The 21632-nt window shown below is 38.7% G+C and overlaps 2 protein-coding genes across 3 annotated transcripts; one reads left to right on the top strand and one right to left on the bottom strand.

Annotated features, from left to right (window-relative positions):
* Positions 1-987: 987 nt before the first annotated feature.
* LOC110851202 lies at positions 988-20764 on the bottom strand. 2 transcript variants are annotated; one of them, XM_022098881.2, is made up of 9 exons: positions 19855-20762; positions 10245-10459; positions 9496-9761; positions 8997-9249; positions 8595-8906; positions 7186-7923; positions 6347-7061; positions 4035-4316; positions 988-2287 (listed from the first exon to the last, which is right to left on the bottom strand). In XM_022098881.2, exons 1-9 carry the CDS (start codon positions 20129-20131, stop codon positions 1320-1322), a joined length of 4026 nt encoding a protein of 1341 aa, XP_021954573.1. In that variant the 5' UTR covers positions 20132-20762; the 3' UTR covers positions 988-1319. The 2 variants fall into 2 exon arrangements, with proteins under 2 accessions (XP_021954573.1, XP_035708705.1); XM_035852812.1 differs by lacking the exon at positions 4035-4316 and having other exon boundaries at positions 19855-20764.
* LOC118436021 lies at positions 4305-6333 on the top strand. Its single transcript, XM_035852813.1, has 4 exons — positions 4305-5032; positions 5166-5517; positions 5589-5833; positions 5903-6333. The coding sequence occupies exons 1-4, from the start codon at positions 4691-4693 to the stop codon at positions 6146-6148; spliced, it is 1185 nt and encodes a 394-aa protein (XP_035708706.1). The 5' UTR covers positions 4305-4690; the 3' UTR covers positions 6149-6333.
* Positions 20765-21632: the final 868 nt, after the last annotated feature.

Here is a 21632-nt window from a genome sequence, read left to right as displayed (position 1 = left end):
GACTGAAGAAGTGCATAAGTATGTACGTACCTCTTGCTAAATAAAAGTGGTAGTTGGTTAGGTAGTATCACAACCGTATTGTGGAGTAGTGGGTGAAGAGAACGCCTTTCATCATCTCGACTTTTAGCAGCAAAAGTTAATTTGCAATCGGAATATAATAATATTATTATCGTATAATGTAATGCTCGTCGTCGTCCATTAGTTCTATTTTCATTATCTATCAACCTCCTCGCTTACTGTTGTTGCAGGTAACAACTCGCTCTGCCTGATTATTGCTCTCCCACAATAACACAGTAATTCTGCACATCTATTTCGTCATTATGTTCTCCAATTTATTTACTACCATCGGACGGGACGCATTAATGGAATTGTGTGTTTGCGAATGATTAAAGATATCGATGTCCAAATCAGTTGTCGGAATAGTATTTTATTCTTGTTATCTGCATGGTTGTCGCTGCATGGACTTGACGCATATCGATTTTTGTAGTTAGTCATAACCACATGATAGAATTTCGGTGATATATTACTACCAATTGACCGGTAGAGTCTTTCCTCATGTCAGAATTAAAATGACTGGTGAAACTATATATTTTTTACGCACTCGGATTACATGTTAACTGATCCTAACAGTGGGAGAAAACGTTTTCATGGGAATTTACGATCATTGATGTGACCATATTTCGTGTGAACAAGCCGGAAAGTAGAATATTGAGTAGTCCCACAATCTATTTCTGAAATTGTGCGTAAAATGCGTAGGGTTTCTGAACGTGAGTTAAGAATCCTGAAATTCTTGTTATATTTCTGATCATGCAATCCAGTCTGAAATCACGATAAACTTCGACCCTCCGTGTTTTCATGATATATCGACTCTATATTACAAAAACCTTGTATGCAATAATATTGATGAAACCTACCAAAATGAACATGCCATAAAATAGAGCTGTTTATAGGATTCTTGATCGAAGCTCTTTCCATACAATGCAAAAATTCAGTAGTAATGTTTTATTATATTATTTAGAAAGGGTAACATCTTTTTTTGTATTAAAGCTAAAATTACATTTTATTACTCTCTCCAGTAAATGAAGCGTTGTCGTTCTTAATCTTGCTAAATATAGGATTATTTCTTAGTGGTCAATGACAAGTATGTAAATAGTTATACATAGTCGAACTAGATCTTGACAAATATTTTTAAGGTAATTTTTAAGGTAACTCAATTATTGTTTTTTTTTTACTCTTCGCACATCGTTATAAGAACCTTATCTCGAATCACAATTTTCAAATAATGATAAAATTAAACAAAACTTCCGATTAGAAAAAAACTACAAAGTGGTCTCTACTCCAATCTTGGGCTTGAGAGCTTCCATCGCAGAAATTGAATTTTTCTTGGGCTTTGCTGCCTGTAACAATTTCTTGAAATCGCTCAAGGAAGTCCTTGGTCCCAAATTCAGAGCTCCTGGACTAGGTTCAGCCAACGACATGGAGTTTCTTCGATACTGAGCAGCCCCACCTCCACCCCACCCATTACGGTTAAAATACAAGTAATCACTAGTCGTAGTGGGAGCACTAGAGTTCAAGGCACCGGCGGGAGTGTATGGGAAAATCTTTCTTCCTGAGCTAGAAAAGTTACGGATGGGCGGTGGGGGTGGCTGCTGGCCGTAACCTCTACAACTACTTCTAGAACTAGTGGCAGGATCCCTAATGAAACTGCTGTCAGAATAAATACTGCTATTGTAACTGCTAATACTGAGAGAACTCATGGGTCGTGGAAATAATGGAGTACTTGTACTGGTTCGGACCCTGGCAGAAGTAGGAGTAGAAATTACTGGACTTCTAGAGTAAGTTTTGTGATCATGTTTGCTACTGGTATTCGTGGTGGTATAGTTGGCACTTGGTTTAATTGGCGTAGAGCTTGATATCGGAGAACTAAATTGTACTTGAAGTTTGGGAAAACCTAGTGGAATCGTGGATGCAGACGGGCTCGTCGTCTTTCGCGCAAAGTTACCGTTTCCGTCAAGCAGTGGTGATGCGTGAAATGGTGGCGTTGACGTTGTCGGCGGAGAAAGCGTTCCTCGTCTCAAACTCCCATACAGATTTCCATTACGGTCCAGATTGGAAGGAGGTTTCAACTGAGAAGGCAACAAATTTCGACTCGTGGCGTTGGATTGAATATTAAATTTTTTCCGGAAACGGTAGATTTCCTTTGAAATCTCGTCCATCGTGGGTGGAGAGTCTGCGGTCCATACAGGTTCGCCATCGCCATTCGTAGTGTGAGAAACATCATCCTTTTCTATAAATCAAGACGGGAGAATACGAATATGAAATGATGGTTTAGAATAGTTTCTAGACATTTAATTTGTTGGAACAAGTGTTGATGTGAACTTAGGAAACGCTATCAGAAATATTCGATTAAACACAATGAAAAATTCTTCTACACACAAGAACAACCATTACTCACAATAATTTGGAAAGACAAAAGTAAAAAATAAGTGGCAAATCAGCTTCATTTGTTGCAATCTGATTTGTAGTGTGCCACATAAATCACTAACATTATTTTGCTGTCAAACATTTTAAAAAATTGAAAAAAAATGTGTCCACGGGTGGTGTCGAGTAAATGAGCCAGGCATTGCAAAAAAGATCTGCATACGGGTGCAAACAACTGTCCATGTAATATCAGCAATTAATTGTCAGTCGTGTCAATTAAGTTAAATATCAAATGCATTCCCACTTCCACAAAAAAAAGCAAATGCATACGCAGGTGTAAACTACTTACATTCAGTATTAGTCGACATTCATCAAGATGCAAACAAAATGCTTTGTGTATTTACATATAAATAATTTTCGCTTGCGGCACAGTTAAATTTTACAAAAGCAAATTAACTTTTTTAAATGTATAAAACCAGTTGCATGTTTAATTCCACTGTTTTAATCTCTCTCCACAACAAAAAAAACACTACACGAACAAATAGGCAGATAATAAGAATTAAATTAATGATTTTTACACAATTACACAAATAACAGAGCTTCACAAGAGGAGGATGTACAGAAACTTAGGAAAGACGAAGATTTTAATCTGTATACATATGTAAATAAAATTGTACAAATATTGCTATCAAGTTGGATGGAAGACTAGAATCATTTCGTCATGTACACAAATTTTGTCCATATTGTTAAAAATCTTTATGATTGTAATTGTTCATTTAATGCAAGTTTAAAGCTATCTCTACCTGTAATCACAATTTGAATCGTCTTCAAGCAATTGTCTAGGCTAATAAATTGTCAAAAAAAATCTTCTTCAACTACAACTTCAAAAGGACTCGTCAAATAACGCCGTCTCATCAATGTGACATAAAAATAAATCTGAAGCTGGTCTTAAGCCGCACTCAGATGCGGGTGGGGCCCTAAAAATCTCCAAAAATGGAATGATTGTGCTAACGTGGTTCCCTAATGATCAGTTATCGGCTTGCACAAAGTGCGGTGTGGTCTAAAACCACATGGCTTCATCGCCTTATTCTTCCTGTTGCACAAAGACTCGCTTATGCGTAAGGATAATTTTTTACTTTCGGATCACCACGAGAAGATAATAGACAGCAAGCGTAATGAATGTAAATGCAAAGTAAATGAATTGGAATAAATCAAAATAATCAGAATCAGCAGTGAAATAGAAGATAAAGAATTATGTATGTAAAAGCAAAAGCCGTCGAGTGCTTGCATCATATTATTTAGCGTTTAATGGTACGAAAACATGCAGTTATTAGTTAAATTATCTACATAGAAATTCATTCATTCAAAGAAACATGCATAACTTTTAAATATTAGGATTTGGTTATGTGCTGCTAAATATTGCAAGTTATGTTGCTACACGAGTTTCGGTTTATAAATTTCGATTTCAATGTTCAACGAAACTCTTTGGACATTAATAGTTAATTGTTGTTGTTTTGTGGGTTAGTAGGAGTTGGCAGTTTATGAAAACGAGTGGAGGAAGAGGATTAATTATTTTACACAACATTACCAGATATCAGTATAGAATAGTTTACCTCTGCGCAAGAAAGTTGGTCTGTCTTCAGGAGACAAGGCGAGTTTGGATAAAGTGATGCGACTACTGTAAGCTGACCCTGGCGTAGAATTATTCGAGTTATTATTGCCCAGATTTTTCCCTCCCCCGTTTGCATTGACAGTCGTCATGTTTAGAATGTGTTGAATGAAAATGGGATCTTCTTCAAGGCACATTGGCCTTGTCGATTTTTGTGCACTGATATTCTTCTGCCATGATTTTTCAATGTTGCTGGGTAGTCCAAAAAAGGAAGGTCTGTCATTTTCTGGCAAAAAGAAAGTCAATGTATTCAATATCATCGTTGAACATAAAATAAAAATGCGAAATCTAATGTGGGTAGTAATCCTCCGTAGAAGCGGTCATATCTTTCTCAGGATGAAATCACAATGGAAAACAATGAAATCTTATTAAAAACAATATTCTCAATTTATAATTGCTTATTTATTGTGAGTGAGCAATGTGAGACGTTGGAAAGAGACAGTGGGTCATTGCCTCCTCGGTCACCTCGCTGCTCTCTTTCTCCGTCCGTCCTTTCGCTCGCTCCATTTTCACTCGAGGTCGTTTCGTTTCCTCCTCGTGTTTACATTTACTTTTAATTCGGTTTTTGAATTTGTTTTTTTATTCAAATAATTTGTAAATATGGCTGGGCGTAACCCAAAAAAGGCCAATTATGAAAAAATTCAGCACTTTTGTGGATATCACTGCGGATTTAGCACCCAAAGTGTAACAGAACTTTTCGATCATGTGCAAAGAGGTGTGTGCCGTGTTCCGAGTGTGAATCTTCCGCCTTCTACAACTCCCTTATCATCCAACAATACTGAAGCGATTGCAGTGGATATCACTGAACAAGAAGAGGTGATTGTTGTGGGGGATAGCGAGAATGAAGATTCGAGAATTGGTATGGACATTGGGGAGAATCATAGTAAAAGTGAAAGTAACCATGCGATAAGTGATAAAGAAGAGGAGAAAAAGGAACAAACGGTATGAAATACAGAAATGCATGTGATGTATTGCATATGGATGTATATATATTACGTATTGCATTTTATATTTTATCTCATGTTGCTTCCACAAAAACCCTTGTGAGTTGTCATTTCATTTTGTAATTTTTTAGAATGCTAGTCGACTTGACTTTTACAAGTATTTGGCTACCCTTAGTAAAGAAGAGTTTGACGACAAGGGAGAATTTGAACAAATTCTGGATCAGGAGAATGCGGATTCAAAAATCCGACCACGAAAAGCGGGACCTGTTCCACCTCCGCTGCATTCTAATTCATTTAAATGGGAGTATGGATTGAAAATTAAAAGAGGAAACAAGTTTGTCGCCATTGCTACAGCTATTGAAGCGAGTATTTCGACCCCCGAAAGAACAAATCGTCATGTTCAGCAAACAAAGAAACGTAGACAGGAACATGGATCTCATCAAGTCTACTTGGTGATAACATTGGAATCGTCGCTCATTGACGGTGAGATATTGTAAAGATTTTCATTCTTCGTGCAAAACTTTATGATTTCTTAAAACATTTTTGATTTTAAGGAATGTCACTTCATCAAGTCTGGGAGTATATGAGAGACCACTCTCCCCCACACGGAACCTATGTAGGAGAGTACTATTCATTAAGACTTGAGGCACGACCATTGCATTTTTCAAAACCAAAGGACGGCAAATACGTTTCTAATCTGCAAGAGGAAATACAAACCAAAGACGTTCGTGCATTTCAAGTAGCTGTTCTCGTTATGCCGTCCGAAAAGGAGAGAAAGGACTTGGAAGAATATGTGATTGTAAGTCTCATATTCCCTTACTATTTTTGCATGTGCATGCCAATATTGCTATATTTTTCTAATTTGTAGCACTACCTGGCCGAACGGGAGGAAAAAACAAAATCTTTGTGGATGATCAATGGATGCACTAATTTCAAGCTTGACGTTGACCTACGGAATCAAGCCAAGCAATTTGCTAAGGGGTGGAAGGAGGACGGATCCAGTCCCTTATTGATTTATCAGGAAGAAGGAACAAATGACCCGGAAGGCCGCTTCAATATAGGATATATTTGTACCCCAAGTGATTTTGTTGAGAAAACTCCATCCAAGAAATAAGTTAGCCTTTTTATGATTTTATGAAAATGTTTTCTACCATGATTTCTTATTGGTAATGTTTTTATGAACTGAAGTGTAAAGTTAGATATGTGTTCCTGTCTTATAGTATTTATTTCAATGGTTCCTGTAAATTTATATGTACGATCTGGGTTTTCAAATAAATATTCTAGTTAATTAATAAAAAAAATGCAGCCTTACCAGGATCTTCAAGAATATCGCGTTTCTTATTCAAGTGTAAATTCCCATGAGGTGAATTGTCCTTACTCGAAGCGAAGGACATTCTCCGGTTGAGTTTGTTGTTCATGGTCATCCTCAAGTGAGGGCTGCTCAGGGAGAGCAGGGCAGGTCTGGAGCTGGCGTTGTTGGCGTTGTTAGAATTTGTTGGAGAAGGTCGCCTTGCATTTGCGGCCGCTTCCTCGTCCGTGTTCGCCATTCGGTAGCTCTCATTTCGTTTAAGGCGATCCTTGATTTTGGGAAGATTTTTTAGATCTGGCATCGAAGGAGGGATTGCAGAGTCGAGATCTGTTTCCAAAAGGAGAATATTATTTTTTGCTTTAGTAATCTCATCATTGTCATCTTTCGGAGGGCTGAGTGGTGGCCGTGAAGCGTATCGACTGCTGGCAACGGATGAACAATTGGACGAGGTGGATGAGCAACGTCCATTACTCTCCGCTCCGATCTCCTCCAAATTGTTGTTATTTTTCAGATTCATGGACTCTGTGTGTATTTCTGCAATCGACTTTTCCTCCTGGAGATGAAGATATGGATGTCTCAAATTCTGCTTTCGGATTTCCTCTATGCACTCGTACAATTTTTCATTCTCTTTCCCATCAACATCCTTTTTGACAATGCGGTCATACACTGATTCACGAATCCGTCCATACGTAGTGGCAAAGTTGTCGTAGTCCATCGTCTAGACAAATTAAGACAAAACCAGATTAGATTTTTATTCAAAACTACAAATGAGATTTAAAAATTAACATATCCTTCTGTCCTGAGTTATTAAAATGGTGTTTTTATATATTAAATGGGCTAACCTTAACTGCAGAACCCGGGTCGAAGGACACTTTCGGTCGTTTCTTCCTTCTCAGAGTTTCCGAAGCAAATATGATTTCCCCATTTGCATCCAAAACCACTCTAGCACCTCTAATTTTGCCAGATGTAGCGGAGCCTGGGGGAGATTGTACCCTCTGCAGAGAGCCCGAAGGAGATGGATTACTACTTGTTTCTGCTGCTGGACTGTGCTGTTTCGTCATGATGTCGCCATTCTGTGCCAGAACTCGACGCTCTTCTTCGACAGAAGAGTTCAAGAGAACAGTGTCCAAGGAAAAATACTCCCGACTCACATCCAGTTTCGGAGCACCCTTCGTCCGAATAATTTGAACATCGGGGATAACATCCGGCTGAGGAAGAATAGAAGCAGTAGCGGTTACCACCATGGCTGCTGCGGAGGTCAGGGTCATGGTTGAATTTCCACTTCCCGTGCTACTGGCCGTACTCGATGGTCGGAGTTCACTTCGGATTTCAGAGTCCGTGTCGCTCAAAGTGCCACATTCACTGTCGTTCGTTGTACTAAAGTCTTCCGCTTTTGGGGTAATGCGTCCACTGTCACGATCCGAGTCTTCCTCTGAGCATTCATTCGAAAAGGTAGGATCTTTAAGTGGAGGCGGACTATCGGAACCGCTGAGAGTGGGAGACGGCGTCACTACGACGAGGGAAGGGACGCATTCGATGAGGGACTTCCGCTTTACTCGTGCCTCCAAATCTGTGTCGTCCTGCAGAAAGAGGAGGAACACACATTTTATTAGAACTCGTATTGCGAGAGATGGTGAATAAGACAATATAGCAGCTCAACTATGAAGACTCTTAAGATCAGTAAAACTCAAACAGTTGGAATTAAAGAGGCCAATTTTTGCAATTCATCTTGAACATAGAAGAAATGCTGGCTGTGTTTTTTATAACTTTCATTTTCATCTTAGTCTCTCAGCAGTAGATGCAAAATATGTAACAATGCTTATCGCGTCAACTTCAACGAAACTGACAACAACGAAACAACGAAACAACGAACAACGAAAATGAAATCCAATTTTACTCCTTTGTTGCCTCGTCATTACATAATGTCATTCCTCGTCAATTTCAAATCTATCCAATCTGAATCCCCACCGTGGCGCCATTCAACTAGTTCGCTCTTTTTACTTCTGTTTAAATAAACTGTGTGTATTTTAATATCATTTTCATTCTTGTTGTTTGTATAGTCAGACTTTTATACCTTCTTTCCTCATCTTTAACAAAACCGACGAAAACATTTGCTACTTAGTAAAGTTGCATAGGAACATTTAGTGCAATAACGCTTCATTTTATAATCCTCGACTATGTCATTTTGAAAGTCTTTTTTAAAAATTCTCAAGTTTACCTAAAAAAACAAACAATAAACAACGCAACTTACTTTTTGTGATGAAACCATGTCTGCAACCGCCGTGGAGCTCGTCCTTGTCCTACTCGGAGGATTTGGTTTGTTTCGAAGAACAACGGTTCCACAAGAGCTGGCTGTTGTGGAAGTCGACCCTTTTCCAAACAGATCATAGTCACTCTCGTTATGTTGCTGTTTCTCATCTTCAACGCCTTCCTCCCCTTCCTTGATATCCTCGCAGGCTTCTCCTGGAGACGACTTTTTCGACTTGGGGAACCCACAGTCACTTCGAAATGAGGTGAAGTAGCCGTCAGTGTCGACAGAGTCCGAATCAGAGACGAGGCCATCCTAATAAGAGCATTGAGTTAATTATCCCCATTACATCTCATTATGAATTTTAGTGAGCTATGATATGTAAATATACTACTGTTTAAGTACCGTAAAATGCTCCAACTGCGGCGTAAGGCAACGGTCCTCATCATCAAAAAGGAAGTCGGAGGATGTGGAAATTGAGGCAGTCGGATCCCAAGGAGAAGGTGCAGAAGCCGTACTTCTCGGCCCATTTGCACCCTCTTGGGCCGAACTGGTTGTACAACTGCTCCAGTGACCAGAATCGATCCCATACTTTTTAACCACGGCTCCCTCTTCCAGGGGGGAGTTAACGGAAGAGAAACTAGTCTGGATTCCGCACCTGAGTGAGTACAAAACTTCCGTCATGAGATTCATAATAATTCATTTTTACCGTTATGAAAACTAGTCTCATCTCTACTCATAGATTTGTGCACATCAATAAATCACGCCATAAAACACACTCCTAAAAGAGGAATGTTGGTCAAAATTTGAGCCACCACCCACCTCACTTGATACCCAACAAGGATTATTACTCATGCCCAAAAAAGGAAGTAAAGTTATTATTCAAACAAATAAAAACACTTACTCTTTGTTCGGCATGGAGCCACAAATGGTATTTCTTCTCTTCGACCTCCTGATCCTCTTGGTATGAATGACCAACGATCTCCTACTCTTCCTCATCCGATCAAAACCTTGACCTGTGACGTCCACTTGGACCAACTGGCTTGGAAAAGGGGATGCCAAGGCGCGGCTCAGCTCGTGTGCCGACTGTTTCTTCTTATCCAACGTGGCAATCTTCTCGTCCAAATAATCGTCCAATTTCCAGTCCCTCAAAGCTGCAAAACTTGCAGGCTGAAAAGAGAACAATAATTTTATTCCTTAATTATTGTTATAATTTTATTAGCTGATAATTTTTTAACGAAGAAACACGTTAAGGGATCGTGGTGCATATCGTGACGGCGTAGTTTCAACTCCCAGACCTGGGGGAGTGGTCTTCTTCCATACGGTTAAAACGAATAAAGACGGGATTGAGGCCACAGAGCCAATTTTTTTGTATGATTTTCTCCACTAGCAGTTATTCATTATTTAAGAAAGAAAAAATTCATTAAGAAACTAGTGATAAGGACGATGGGAGTATTCTCCCGTCTCAGGTTGAGAATCTCAACCGAGGAGGAGGGGAACAGACCTTGTCACAAAGATAAATTGTGGTGATAATGATAAGGAGAAATTCTTGTTCTTCTTAATGGACTAAGAACCATTTGGCTCTGTGCATGGTGAATTAAAATAGCAAGGCTGGCGAAGTGAAAAATTGAGAAGTTTCTGATCTTAACTCACCCTTCGCTCCCCGTTGGAAATGTTGAGCTTGTTATAATTCCTCTCGATCGTGGTGATGGGTGACCTGGGAGGGAATGTGGGGCAGTGGTTTCCAGCCTTATCGAACAACACCCCCATGAACCGTGGACGACTCGTTGCACAGAACAGTTTCGTGTCGAAAACAAGCCGTGTCGCATATTTTTCACAAACCGAGACATCGTCGAGACTTCCTTCCGCTGGAAGAAAAAGACAAAACAGCTATTAATATATGCACATCATGTCAATACACAATAGTACAAATGTGGTCATGTCATGAATTATGAGATGTGTGTGCAAATGATTATATTTGTGCTAGCGATATTGGACCTCTGGGTTCCATTAAGAACAGTGTCTCAGCTCTTTTCCTCCCTTCCATTTGTCACAACATGATCATCTCACCACTGAAATATTAATGACTCGTAAATATAATGGTGTATAAGCAACCCATCGCTACGTACGAAGAGTTCAATTTCATTCGCTATAAATTTCAATTTTATTTCCAGGCAGGACTTTAACAGCTTCACCAATTGATTACTTATTTTTGCCAGTGTCACCACTACCACAACGAAAAGGAGTGAGGACGAAAACCTTAAATAAAATCCGGCTCGAAAAGGATAAATGTCAAAGGGTCGTAAACGTCTCTGGAAGAATATGAAACTTGAGCAACTCCTCATCACCTCTAAATCCACAAGTAATAAAATACGACCCATTATTCAACTAAGAACCAATACGCCAATTTGTCAAAGGGTAATAAATGCAAACGACTTCCTTCGCAACTCCAGAGAAGCAGGATGAAAGACATTGAAAAATTGAGACCATAATAAAATGAGAGACATACAGAATAATAATAAGTTGTAAATTGTAATCAGCTACAACAACAGCTCAGTGAAAAGGATATCTCTCCGAGACCATTAAGTCTTTAACAATGTCAGTACAACGACAATATAATGTGAACGAATATGATTATTATGATGAGTCAAAGTCAACTTATTCGTACTTTAACTACTTAAAAACTTGAGAGGTTATGTACACGTCGTGGTCTTTTCTTTCTTCTTTTACTTTAGTGGTCTGGGTCTACCTTGTTTTATTTGTGATGAACAAATACTTCATAAATTCTTCAATTTTTTTAATTTGCCGAGAGTGAGGCTGGAGTCAGTCTGGCTTAACTTAAACCATAAATCTTACTTCGCTTTGCTTCAGGATCTTCTTTGACCCACGGTTATTGTTGCATTATTAAATTTCTTCCTCTTCTTTTTCTTCTTCCTCTTCTTTTTCTTCTTCCTCCCCTTCGTTTCATATTGTTTGGTCAGTTTATTTATTAAATAAAAGAATAATGAACATTCATTTTAATCTTTGCTCCACCCTGGTTGGTAGCAGCGCAAGGAACGCAGTATGTATATCGTCGTATCTAGAAATCTTAATGCGTAGTGTGGGTCGGGATGCTACATGAATTTCAACGATTCATTAAAATTATCTGAGAAAGAGAAGCTCCTATGTTATCATGAACATGCTGGTCAAACAGTGTGCAGCACTTGGAGAGAAATTGTCCAGGAGAATAAATGACCACACAAAGATAATCATGAAAAAGATAAAGTTCAACTTATGTAAAATCTCGCCGTTTACTGTACACACAAATTTTAATAATTTCTGTAGGTACAAAAATGTTGAAATCTTCTTAAAAAACCCGTCCTCATAGAGAGTCACCCTCCACATAAAGCTGGTTTATTAAACCAAACCACCCCGAAGAAGTGTGTAAGAAAATAAGCAAAATATTTAAGCCGAGGAGACATGATTCCAACCAAAGATCTCCATCGCCACCCACTAAAAGTAACTCAAAAATAAAACTGCTCCCGACTCCCGACAACAATAACACACTTACACGAAACGTAAAGCTAGTGGGAATTACTCACAAGGTTTGTATAGACAAGAAGTATTTCCACTTTACTTAACCAAGCATTTACAAATATGCACACACATCGGTCAAACTTATAACACGCAGTTCAGTAACGAGACAAGAGGGAGGAAATGGCTTTTTACCCCATGTTCTGCATCTCCTGAGCTGAAAGATCATCTTGCCTATACGTCGTCTCTTTCAGGTTACACAAAGTTTACTCTCAACATGTTTTAAAATTGTTGAATAATGCCCAAGTCACAATTACCCACCATCGAGAGGAAGGAGGAAAATATATTCAAAGGGAAAGAACAGGAATGTTGTTGTACTATTATCACTGTTGAATGTCCAGGATGTGTCTTTTGGTCATTTACAATACTATCACCACGAGAAAAACGTCCAGTTCATGCTTTTTATTCTCTCTTTCTTCCCATTGAAAAATTGTCCTTCTTTGAAAATTCCATGGTGGTGATTTCCCAACAGTGGGATGATGAAAGTATGCTCGGTACGGTTATGGTATTCTTTCCATAAATGCCCATTTTGTCATGCATGATTCTGGCTTCCTTTGGATAGATTATGGACGTAGTATTTCTTCAACTTTTGAAATCGGTCAGGATAAACAGCTTACACATAATGAATCATAATCTCTCACCGAGCGATGGCATTTACCGTGAAAAACTTATTCAATCCATCATCTCACAGGTTGTTTATAACAGTTTCAGTTTTTGACATATTGTGTTTAGAGATCTGCATGCGAAGAAGAGTTGTGTCAACGTCGGGATGAGTTTTCATTCCAAAATGGGATTAAATGTTGGATACAGGTTCACAGATGTGAAGAGCGGATATGATGCCACACGGGTTATTTTCTCACCGTCTCGTGCATGTTATCCGAAACCGAAGTTATGAAGGACAGCAGTACGGCACGAGTTGCAAAGCACGTCAGATGTGGTAAATGTCCCATTGGTTTTAAATATAGGATGATGAACAAATGTGGGCATTTCAGTCGGCACAATCTGTCCCCATTTTTTTTTAGTTCCCCATCCCCATATAAATACGTCTTCATTACCCATAGAAGAGCAGGATATTTAGAGTCCTATTCTCTGCTGCCTGCACTTTGTGTAACTATTTATGACGTCTTTTATACTTTATTACGAATGAGTTGCATGTGTCAATATTTCCGCTTTTAAATTGTTCTCTTCCAAAATATAGAAGTATTTACGATGAATCTTTGAACCCATGCGAGCTTTTAAAACATTTTTACTCTACTTACACAATAAATACGTGCACATGTCCATCCGGGTTTGAGAAGCTTTATCATCGTATTTAATCTCTAAAATGCATTCGAATGCAGGTCTCTTTGTTTGAGGAGAAGATGGAGAACGCGAGAGAAGAAGGTGTCTGGTTAGTGGTTAGTAAGTTGGTGCACTTGGTTTTTTCCAAGGGATAATCTAACCACGATTTAAATCTACATAAATGTTGCTCCCTTGATACACTGGAGACTGGACCTTGAAGCTGGACACACAGAAAATCCAGTGCAGCCCTTTCTCTACAAATTGTATCCATCCTGCCAAAAAAAGTAGTTCAAAGAAATCTAGGTCCTTGTGGTTTTATAATCACTGAACAAAAACTGGAAACTCAATCCAGATTCCGCATCCAGCATCGTCTTTAACCGGATTCCAGACTCTCCAAGTCGTTTCGAGTTTCTCTTTCATTTAATTTATTGTATACATACATTAAATAACGACAAGTTTGCTGCTTACACTTAATTTCATCAATGTTAATGTGTTCCTTTTCATAACACTTACAGGAGATGATGATGAGCTTATTTATAAGTATTTTATTTACTAACGCTCAATAAGTATTTAGCTCAGTCGAGGCTGATAAACGAGTCTAACTGAAAATGAAAGCTCAAGTCGTGTCAGAATTTATGGTTTCCTTTAATGGATTTACACTTTTTCCGTGTTTGTGACACTTTTTTGAATTCCTTTCCACAAACAAAGTATCGCATCCAGTTGAAATTGACGTGTCGAAACAAAAGCAAGCACAGCAAGTGTGAGGGTAAAATGTACGATATGAAGCCACCAACCAAACAATTGTTTGGGCACACCCTCATAAAACATGGAATAATTTACATTGTTTCCATCTAAAGTTAGCAAGTTCGTCGTTGGAATCTGAGGATCTTGGTATGTAATGCGATGTAACTGCAACGTAGCGTGGATCTGGATGCTCTTCCGATACGGTATCATGCCGTTCAAGATCAATTCCTTCTAATGAAGGGTGGTGGTTAACAACTCAAATCTGATGAGATGGAAATCTGGCACTTTTTAAAATCTTTCGTCATGCTTTCACATTCTGTTTTGCCTGCCAAAAGGAGAAGAGGAGGGATGATGATATTTGAGACATTTGTTATTATTACAAAATTATACGGGACAAACCAACACAACACAATCAGCTCGGAAATGAAACGTGACTTGCGACTATGGGAATACATAAGAGACACGGGCATTTTATTGTTGGTTGGTTTGCTCTCCCTTTTTACTCCACATATGACACCAGAAGAAGAGCTGATCTCTGCATTATTTCGTGTCATTGTTCATTTATTTATTATGAATGAATGAAAGTCCATACATATGTATGCACTCGTATGCAGCAGCAGCAGTGGACCCTTATTCTTCTCGAGCACCACACCACCAAAAAACGCTGCCATCGGTCATACGGGTTTCCATGTGGGGATTCATACTCATCGATCTATAATTCGCTTCCCACTCCAAATCCAATCGGAAACCATGACATGATTTTATTTCCCATTTTTACGATAATGACACTCTAAGTCAATGTCAGCAGACAACAAAATTCTGGATATTTTTCGTATCATGCCAAAGTAATAAATATCACGTGATCAAATCAATACTGTAAGAGGAAAGTCTGCATTTTATTGTCTTTATCTCTCCACAACACGACTCTTCTCTAGTCTTTATCATCCTCTGATTCTGTTTGATTTTCTAAAATTATCATCAAATTCACGTAACGAACGTTGCAACACACCACTCACGTCACGCAAACCCATGCAGGAGTAAATTGAACATACAAACTAACATTATTTCTGATTTATTGCATCATGCTAGCGAAATGATTGGAATAAATGATGTGAGAATTCCATGGAATAATCATTCAATTCAGAAAAGTATACGTAGCTGGCTGATGTTGTTGTTGGTGAGGCATTGCAAATGTGTTTAACTCAACTGCATGCATTTCCGATTCTTCTTGTCAAAAACCTAACTGGTCAAAAAAGTAAATGAAGACAAAGAGAGCCAATAAAAGTATCCAACCAAGTTCAATTCATCTCTAGCACGAAAACCAACTAAATAGTCGACTCTGTTTCTATTTGCCTGATGCCATATCATGCAACGACTATGTAGCAGAATAACAACAGATGATGTAATGATGATGATTATGATGATGCAGCTGATTATTCCAATAAGTTGATTCGAAATGTGGGGAAAAACCGACCCTTAAATAATTCAGAGACAAAGGGTTTCGTTTCATTACTTTTGGCTTGTTGGACGACTGTTTGCTTGCTCGTCCATCTTTTGGAAGAAACAATAGTGAGCACTGGCTCATTGTTGGCTGGTTCGAGTCTAGTTTATTGGCATGACAGAGAGACCTTTCTTTCTCTCCGAATGCCCATCTGCTTGCTTCTCTTCTTTGTAATAGAGACGTTATGAAAATGAATATGCTAAGTGAATGAAACAATTCCAACGAGCTGGATCATTGTGAGTGTGTATAATTTGCATATCATGATATCGTGTCTTTGGTCTTTGGTCTGTCATGAAACTTGACTTGGATCACATCCCCGTCCGTCCGTCCATCATAAAAATCCTTTCAACAGCAATAATCCAACAAATGCAAGGAGGACGGAGGTTGACTCGACTTGATTGATTTGAAAATTTGTGTAAAAACACAATTAGAATATTTCACGTTTGAACTATGAACATTCAAGTGACGATGTGCATGATGCATTCGTCCGTCTGTGTCCAAATATGTACTTATGGTCGTTATACCAATTTTATGAACACCAATAAAATATAATTTATTGATTGATTGACCAGATAACACGTCGTTGATATTATTTATATCGGTATCCGTTCAAAATATCTGTTTGAATCTCTATCTCCGTCTATCTGCATTTCCTTTACATCGATAATGCCATTGTACATGTACAGGAGTTAACGATAAGTGTGTATGTGTGCAAGTCTTGGCACTCTACGCATTTCCTTTGACTACTTTGTGGGCATGTAATTTAATCGGATAAGTGGACTTTCTTCTCTCCTTCCTGTCCTGGGTTGGGCAAATGTACGTGCAAGCAACACTGTTCATCAGTCAGTAGTGGCTGACAACACGACCATAAACTTCTCCTGAATCACGAATTCAACATTTAATATAACAACAAGGACACACGGAACATGTCATGATTTCAAAGCCACGAATCAATGGATGTACATTCCTTATTCTGCTGATGTTGATGATAAGTAAATAGTGAAGTGAACAAGGTATTTGATAAGACCCACTCATTTCAGAACTTGGCAGGATGCATGAATCAACGAATAAATCAATTTGGTAAACATTTGATTTTGTTAACCAAAATCAAATAAGTAATAATAAGAGAATTTGGTATTTAGTGGCGGAGAGTGGATCACGAACGGAGTGGAAAAAAGTTCCCCATTATCATTCTCTTTTTTGGGTCTTGGTGAATGTCAATTAACAAAACCATTAGGATAAAAGCATAAAAATAGACACGCATTAGAAAACACTTTTTTTTATATGCTAATTCTTTATTCATTACGAATGTTTTCTTCATTCGCTTGTCCCATTCACAATTTTTACCAACTTTCTCACATTCTTTGGCGAAATGTATGGCAAAGCTTTATTATATATTAATCAGAATCTTAATCAAAACTTCTTTACAAATTCATTAACCTTCTGTCTCACCATGTCTCAAAACTTCATAGCGAAGGAAGGACATGAGCATGTGCAAATCTTTGAAAATCTATTGACAAACCTCATTTGATTATCACGAACGACATCATTTCCTCCCTTGGCCAGCTGTTGATATGAAAGAAAACCCAAACCACAGAGCAAATTTATTTCAAAAGTGCTTTCAAGGTAAACCTCACATAGTTTTTTTTATTCCTTTTTATGTGCGGTTCATTTTCTTTTCGCCCATCACTTTGCTTTACATGCCGACCATTGTCTTTGTGTGCATGTGTTATTTTACTCCTTCCTTCCCTGCCTGGGAGAGATACTAATTGCATATCCTTAAAAGGCTAATTTTTCCCAGGGCAGGAGCCAATCATTTTCTATATACAAAAGAAGATAGAATTACACATGCTCAATTTTGGCTTCACTAACTTGCTCGTTATTATACATATAAATTCTCGATGTAACGTCGTCTTATGTGCTATGATGACCTTACTGCAAAAAATAGGTGAACAATCCAGCTCTAATGTTTCTCAAAATCCAAAATATTTATTTGTAGCGTGCAGCCTCTCGCAGACGGTTTTGTTGCTACGCCCTTGGGTAAATCATTGACTTTGCGAGTAAAACAATCAACGGCCGCTTTATAATACCACCTGCAATCTGTCAGCCAGATCTGTTCCACCCCCACCTAGCACAACAGATTAACTTTGTGAAGGTGAGGTAACTGTTAGAGAATAAAAGTTTAAAATGCGTAACAAAATAAACTCTGTACTTAAGAATCGCGACAGAATTTGCACACATTATTATTTTCTATCTGCAGAAACAAAATGGGAATAGCTCACGCAGAGGAGGAGTGCAATAAAAAAAAGTATAGGTAACTGTGTAGTGTTACAGTATTAGGGCTAAAATTGCAGGGTTTTAGGATAGTTTTAGGATATGGGCAGATCATTACTGTGCAAAAATACCTACCTTTAGTTCATGCTGATAGACTATAATTATCAGGTTCACGGGGTAGTGCAAGGCGAAAGGTATCCATATGGAAAACCAAAATGCTCTGTCTACCTAAACCTAAACCTAGTAAAATTTTTCATACACGAACTACCAGCTTAACAATTCTTCACCTACTTGGCTAGACGGAACCCCCTTCTGCATCCTTTTTACATTTTTGCTCCCATCCAACAGAAAGAACTTACTTTGCACGGTTATTACACATTATTCGCGTTACACGTTATCATCATTGTCTGAAAAGCTCTTTACAAAAGTCAAGTCAAGAGTGAGAGGATTAGATTAAACCACTGCTTGACTACTTGAGTCGAGATTTTGACCAGCAGCAGCAGCCAGCATGATAGGAAATTTGCTGATATAGACCCGCTGGCTAAATTTGTCTCTATTTGCTTGGTTATCCATTAACTTATGCGGAATGATTAATGAACAAGTCTATTGCAAATTGGTAATTGAATCAAATTTATGAAAGGAATGAGTTTGAGAGTTTGTATTGCAAACTAGTCAACTTGATGTCGTGTTTCACCGAAGCAAAAAAAAATATTCAAATTGAGACGCAAAACTAAATTCGCAGTCTGAAAAGACTTAAAACAGTCTGGTCTGAATGAGGTTCTGCCCAGATGCGCAAGGAAGCATGATGTGATGATGATGAGTCAAATGCAATTCAGTCAAAATGCTTTTATCTCGTCTTTCCTAAAAACGTTTTTCTTGGAAGAAGCCAGTTTTTGAATTGTGGCCAATTATCCACGTGCATGAGTTTGTAATTTAATGAAATTTCGTACATAAACAAGAAATTGTGAGTTAAATTTGTCGCGTGCATTTTCAACTTTTGCCGACTACACCAATCAGTCGTCGTATCGTCGTAGAAGTCGCTTTACTTTACGACTGCTTGATACTACTCTTACCTTTCAGACGAAGACATGTGATATTATAATGTGGCAAAATCCAATTATACTGACAGCCATGAAGAAGTGGAAATCAACTCCTGAAAAATTTCCTCTTCAACTACATACACGGACCTTGATGTACCTACATACGTATGTACCTATGCACCGAGTGTGTGCCAATGAGATTACTTGCACACCCCATTGCAACCATTTCAGAAAATGGGAAAAAATCGAGAAATGAACAATTTATTAAGGAACAATTCAACTCAGGAGTCCTCGACTTCTTGTGAGCTGTCTCAACAACATGTTCAAAAAAACTCGACTGCATTGTTTCCTCATATCAGACGACGAGCCATTAACAGGAGTATGTACAGAGTTTATTTACGGACAAAATTGCTACTTCTCTCCATGCTTGCATACTTGAGTTTTTGCTTGTTTTTGCCTTCTTGTCAAATTTAATGGCTTTAATTCTTTCTTAGTTTGGAAATAAGGCTGAGAAGACGCGTTTTCTACTCTGCTCGACATACATAAGTCTTCTACAATACAATTACTTAGTATAATCTTGGTTTAACATGCCCCCTACGAAAAACTAAGCTAAAGTGCTGTGCATAAAAATCTAATGCGTATGCAGAGCAAGAAATAACCCCTCTTAACCCAGCTAATTCGATTAACCGATTTTCTCTTAACTATTCATTTACCACGGATTTGCCAGGATAATCGTCATATTTCTCAATTGTGTGAGTATGAACACATATGCACTAATCATCTTACGAGTGCACATTATTTGCCCAATCCATTTATTTCAGTGTAAAATAAAATGTTTTTTTCTACTTACGAACAGGGACCAATTTTGGGTCAAAGAGTTCCGTTTTTGCCTCCAATTCATCCAACCTCAGTTTCACGGATCGAATCCTCCTCCCAACCTGATCCGTGAGGGTTGCCGTTTCCGAAAATATGTCGCTCGCATGCTCCACCAATGCGGCCAGTTGTCGCAAAACATTCACCAACGTGGAATTGTTGACCGCAACGAATTCGCATTCATACTTCCCCTTGAGTTCCAATTTGCCATCGCTCACGTTGACAGGAGCGATAATTCGATGAACCAACGGCATTACGAATCACGATTTCGATATTGTTCATCAATCTCGAAAATATTCTCTACCACGCAAAAATCCAACTTGCTCTACTTATTCAAACCACCAAGATGAGATTGGAATATGGTTCAAGTTTGGTGGAAAATCAACACATTTTACTCCTTTTTTTCCCTTTTGCATCCGCTATGAAACCCACAGCAAATGAATTCAACGCTTGATTAAACGTGCGAGATGAAGCGATGCGGTAATTGGTAGAGACTTTCCTTACTTCATCGTCCACATTGTGGTGTTTCCCACAACAGAAAAGGAGAAGAAAGGCTTTTCACTCCTCTTGCGCTTCGATACCGCACAGCAAGTCCTTCAATCCACGCTATCAAGTATTTCCCATTCTTGAACACAGAAGAGTACTAAATTTCCCAGAAAATTTGCTCGAAAGTAGAAATCCACTCCACAAATTTACTGACCAGTATGAGTAAAAGTAGCGACAGGTAATATTCAATAATTTCAGGATGTGCTCGCAAATACAGGAAACTGAGGACGAGGTATCTACACAGAATTTCGTTGAGAGGGACGGAAGAAGCAATATTATCTCGTCCTTCCCTTCTCAATTCTCGTAACGAACTGTCTTCCCAACATCATGGTATCGTGGATGGATCGGCTTATTTAGGGTGTTTTTCTCCACCACCACCACTTACCACCATGCTTAACATCATCGAACCAAACCAACGTAACAGAAGAACGTCGTTAAATATCAAATAGATAGAGAAGAGAGTTGTTCTGTGCTACGGAGGCTTTTATGCTACAATTCTGTGCTTTTAGGGGATTGCATCCCTATGATGAGGAGGGTGAGTTTTAAGTGTGATGGGAATATAGTGGTGGCAGTGGTAATATGGGGTAGTGGATGCACGTAATGGTGGTGCCTTTTCAAAATACAATTCCTTTAATGCAGGCAAAACCAAGTACTCTTTTACTCATTTATGTATGGCTTATACGGTTTAACGTCCCTATGTTTGAACGAAGGACGACGACTCATTGGAAACCAACAACAGCACGTCAGGCAGGAGTGGCTGGTTCTTCTTCTAGCTGATGGTCGTTCTATGACCCTCTTCTCCCCCCAGAAGAGGGAAGCGGAAAGACATGGGAACAATTTCGTCGCATCTTGTAAAATACTGTGTGCGATGCCGTTTTCCCTCGCTCATGTCAGTCCGTTCTCTGTAAAATAAACCATTTTCTCCAATTGGGATCATTGCGCGTGTTTTACTACTACTCCTGAAAATTAAGAGGTTTTAAAACCGCCCAATTTTCTTTCTTCATGACACAATTTCAAACGGTGAGAGACTTCCAGGGATTTACAAAATGAGCGTTATTCATGACATGATTACGAGTCCGACGTTTGCAAATTGCACAAGAGCTTACTTGTTCTCGGAGCGTAGAAATGGGAACAAAACATGTAGTCATCCCACCCAACCAGGATCTGTTTCGTTGCCCTTTTTCCGAGTCCTTCACCCGATATGTCAAG

Source organism: Folsomia candida, unplaced genomic scaffold (assembly GCF_002217175.1).
Source record: "Folsomia candida strain VU population unplaced genomic scaffold, ASM221717v1 Fcan01_Sc006, whole genome shotgun sequence".
In the NCBI taxonomy this organism is placed as follows: Eukaryota; Metazoa; Arthropoda; class Collembola; order Entomobryomorpha; family Isotomidae; genus Folsomia; species Folsomia candida.
The sequence above is the reverse complement of the archived record's forward strand: the minus strand, read 5'-3'. Positions and strand labels throughout refer to the sequence as shown.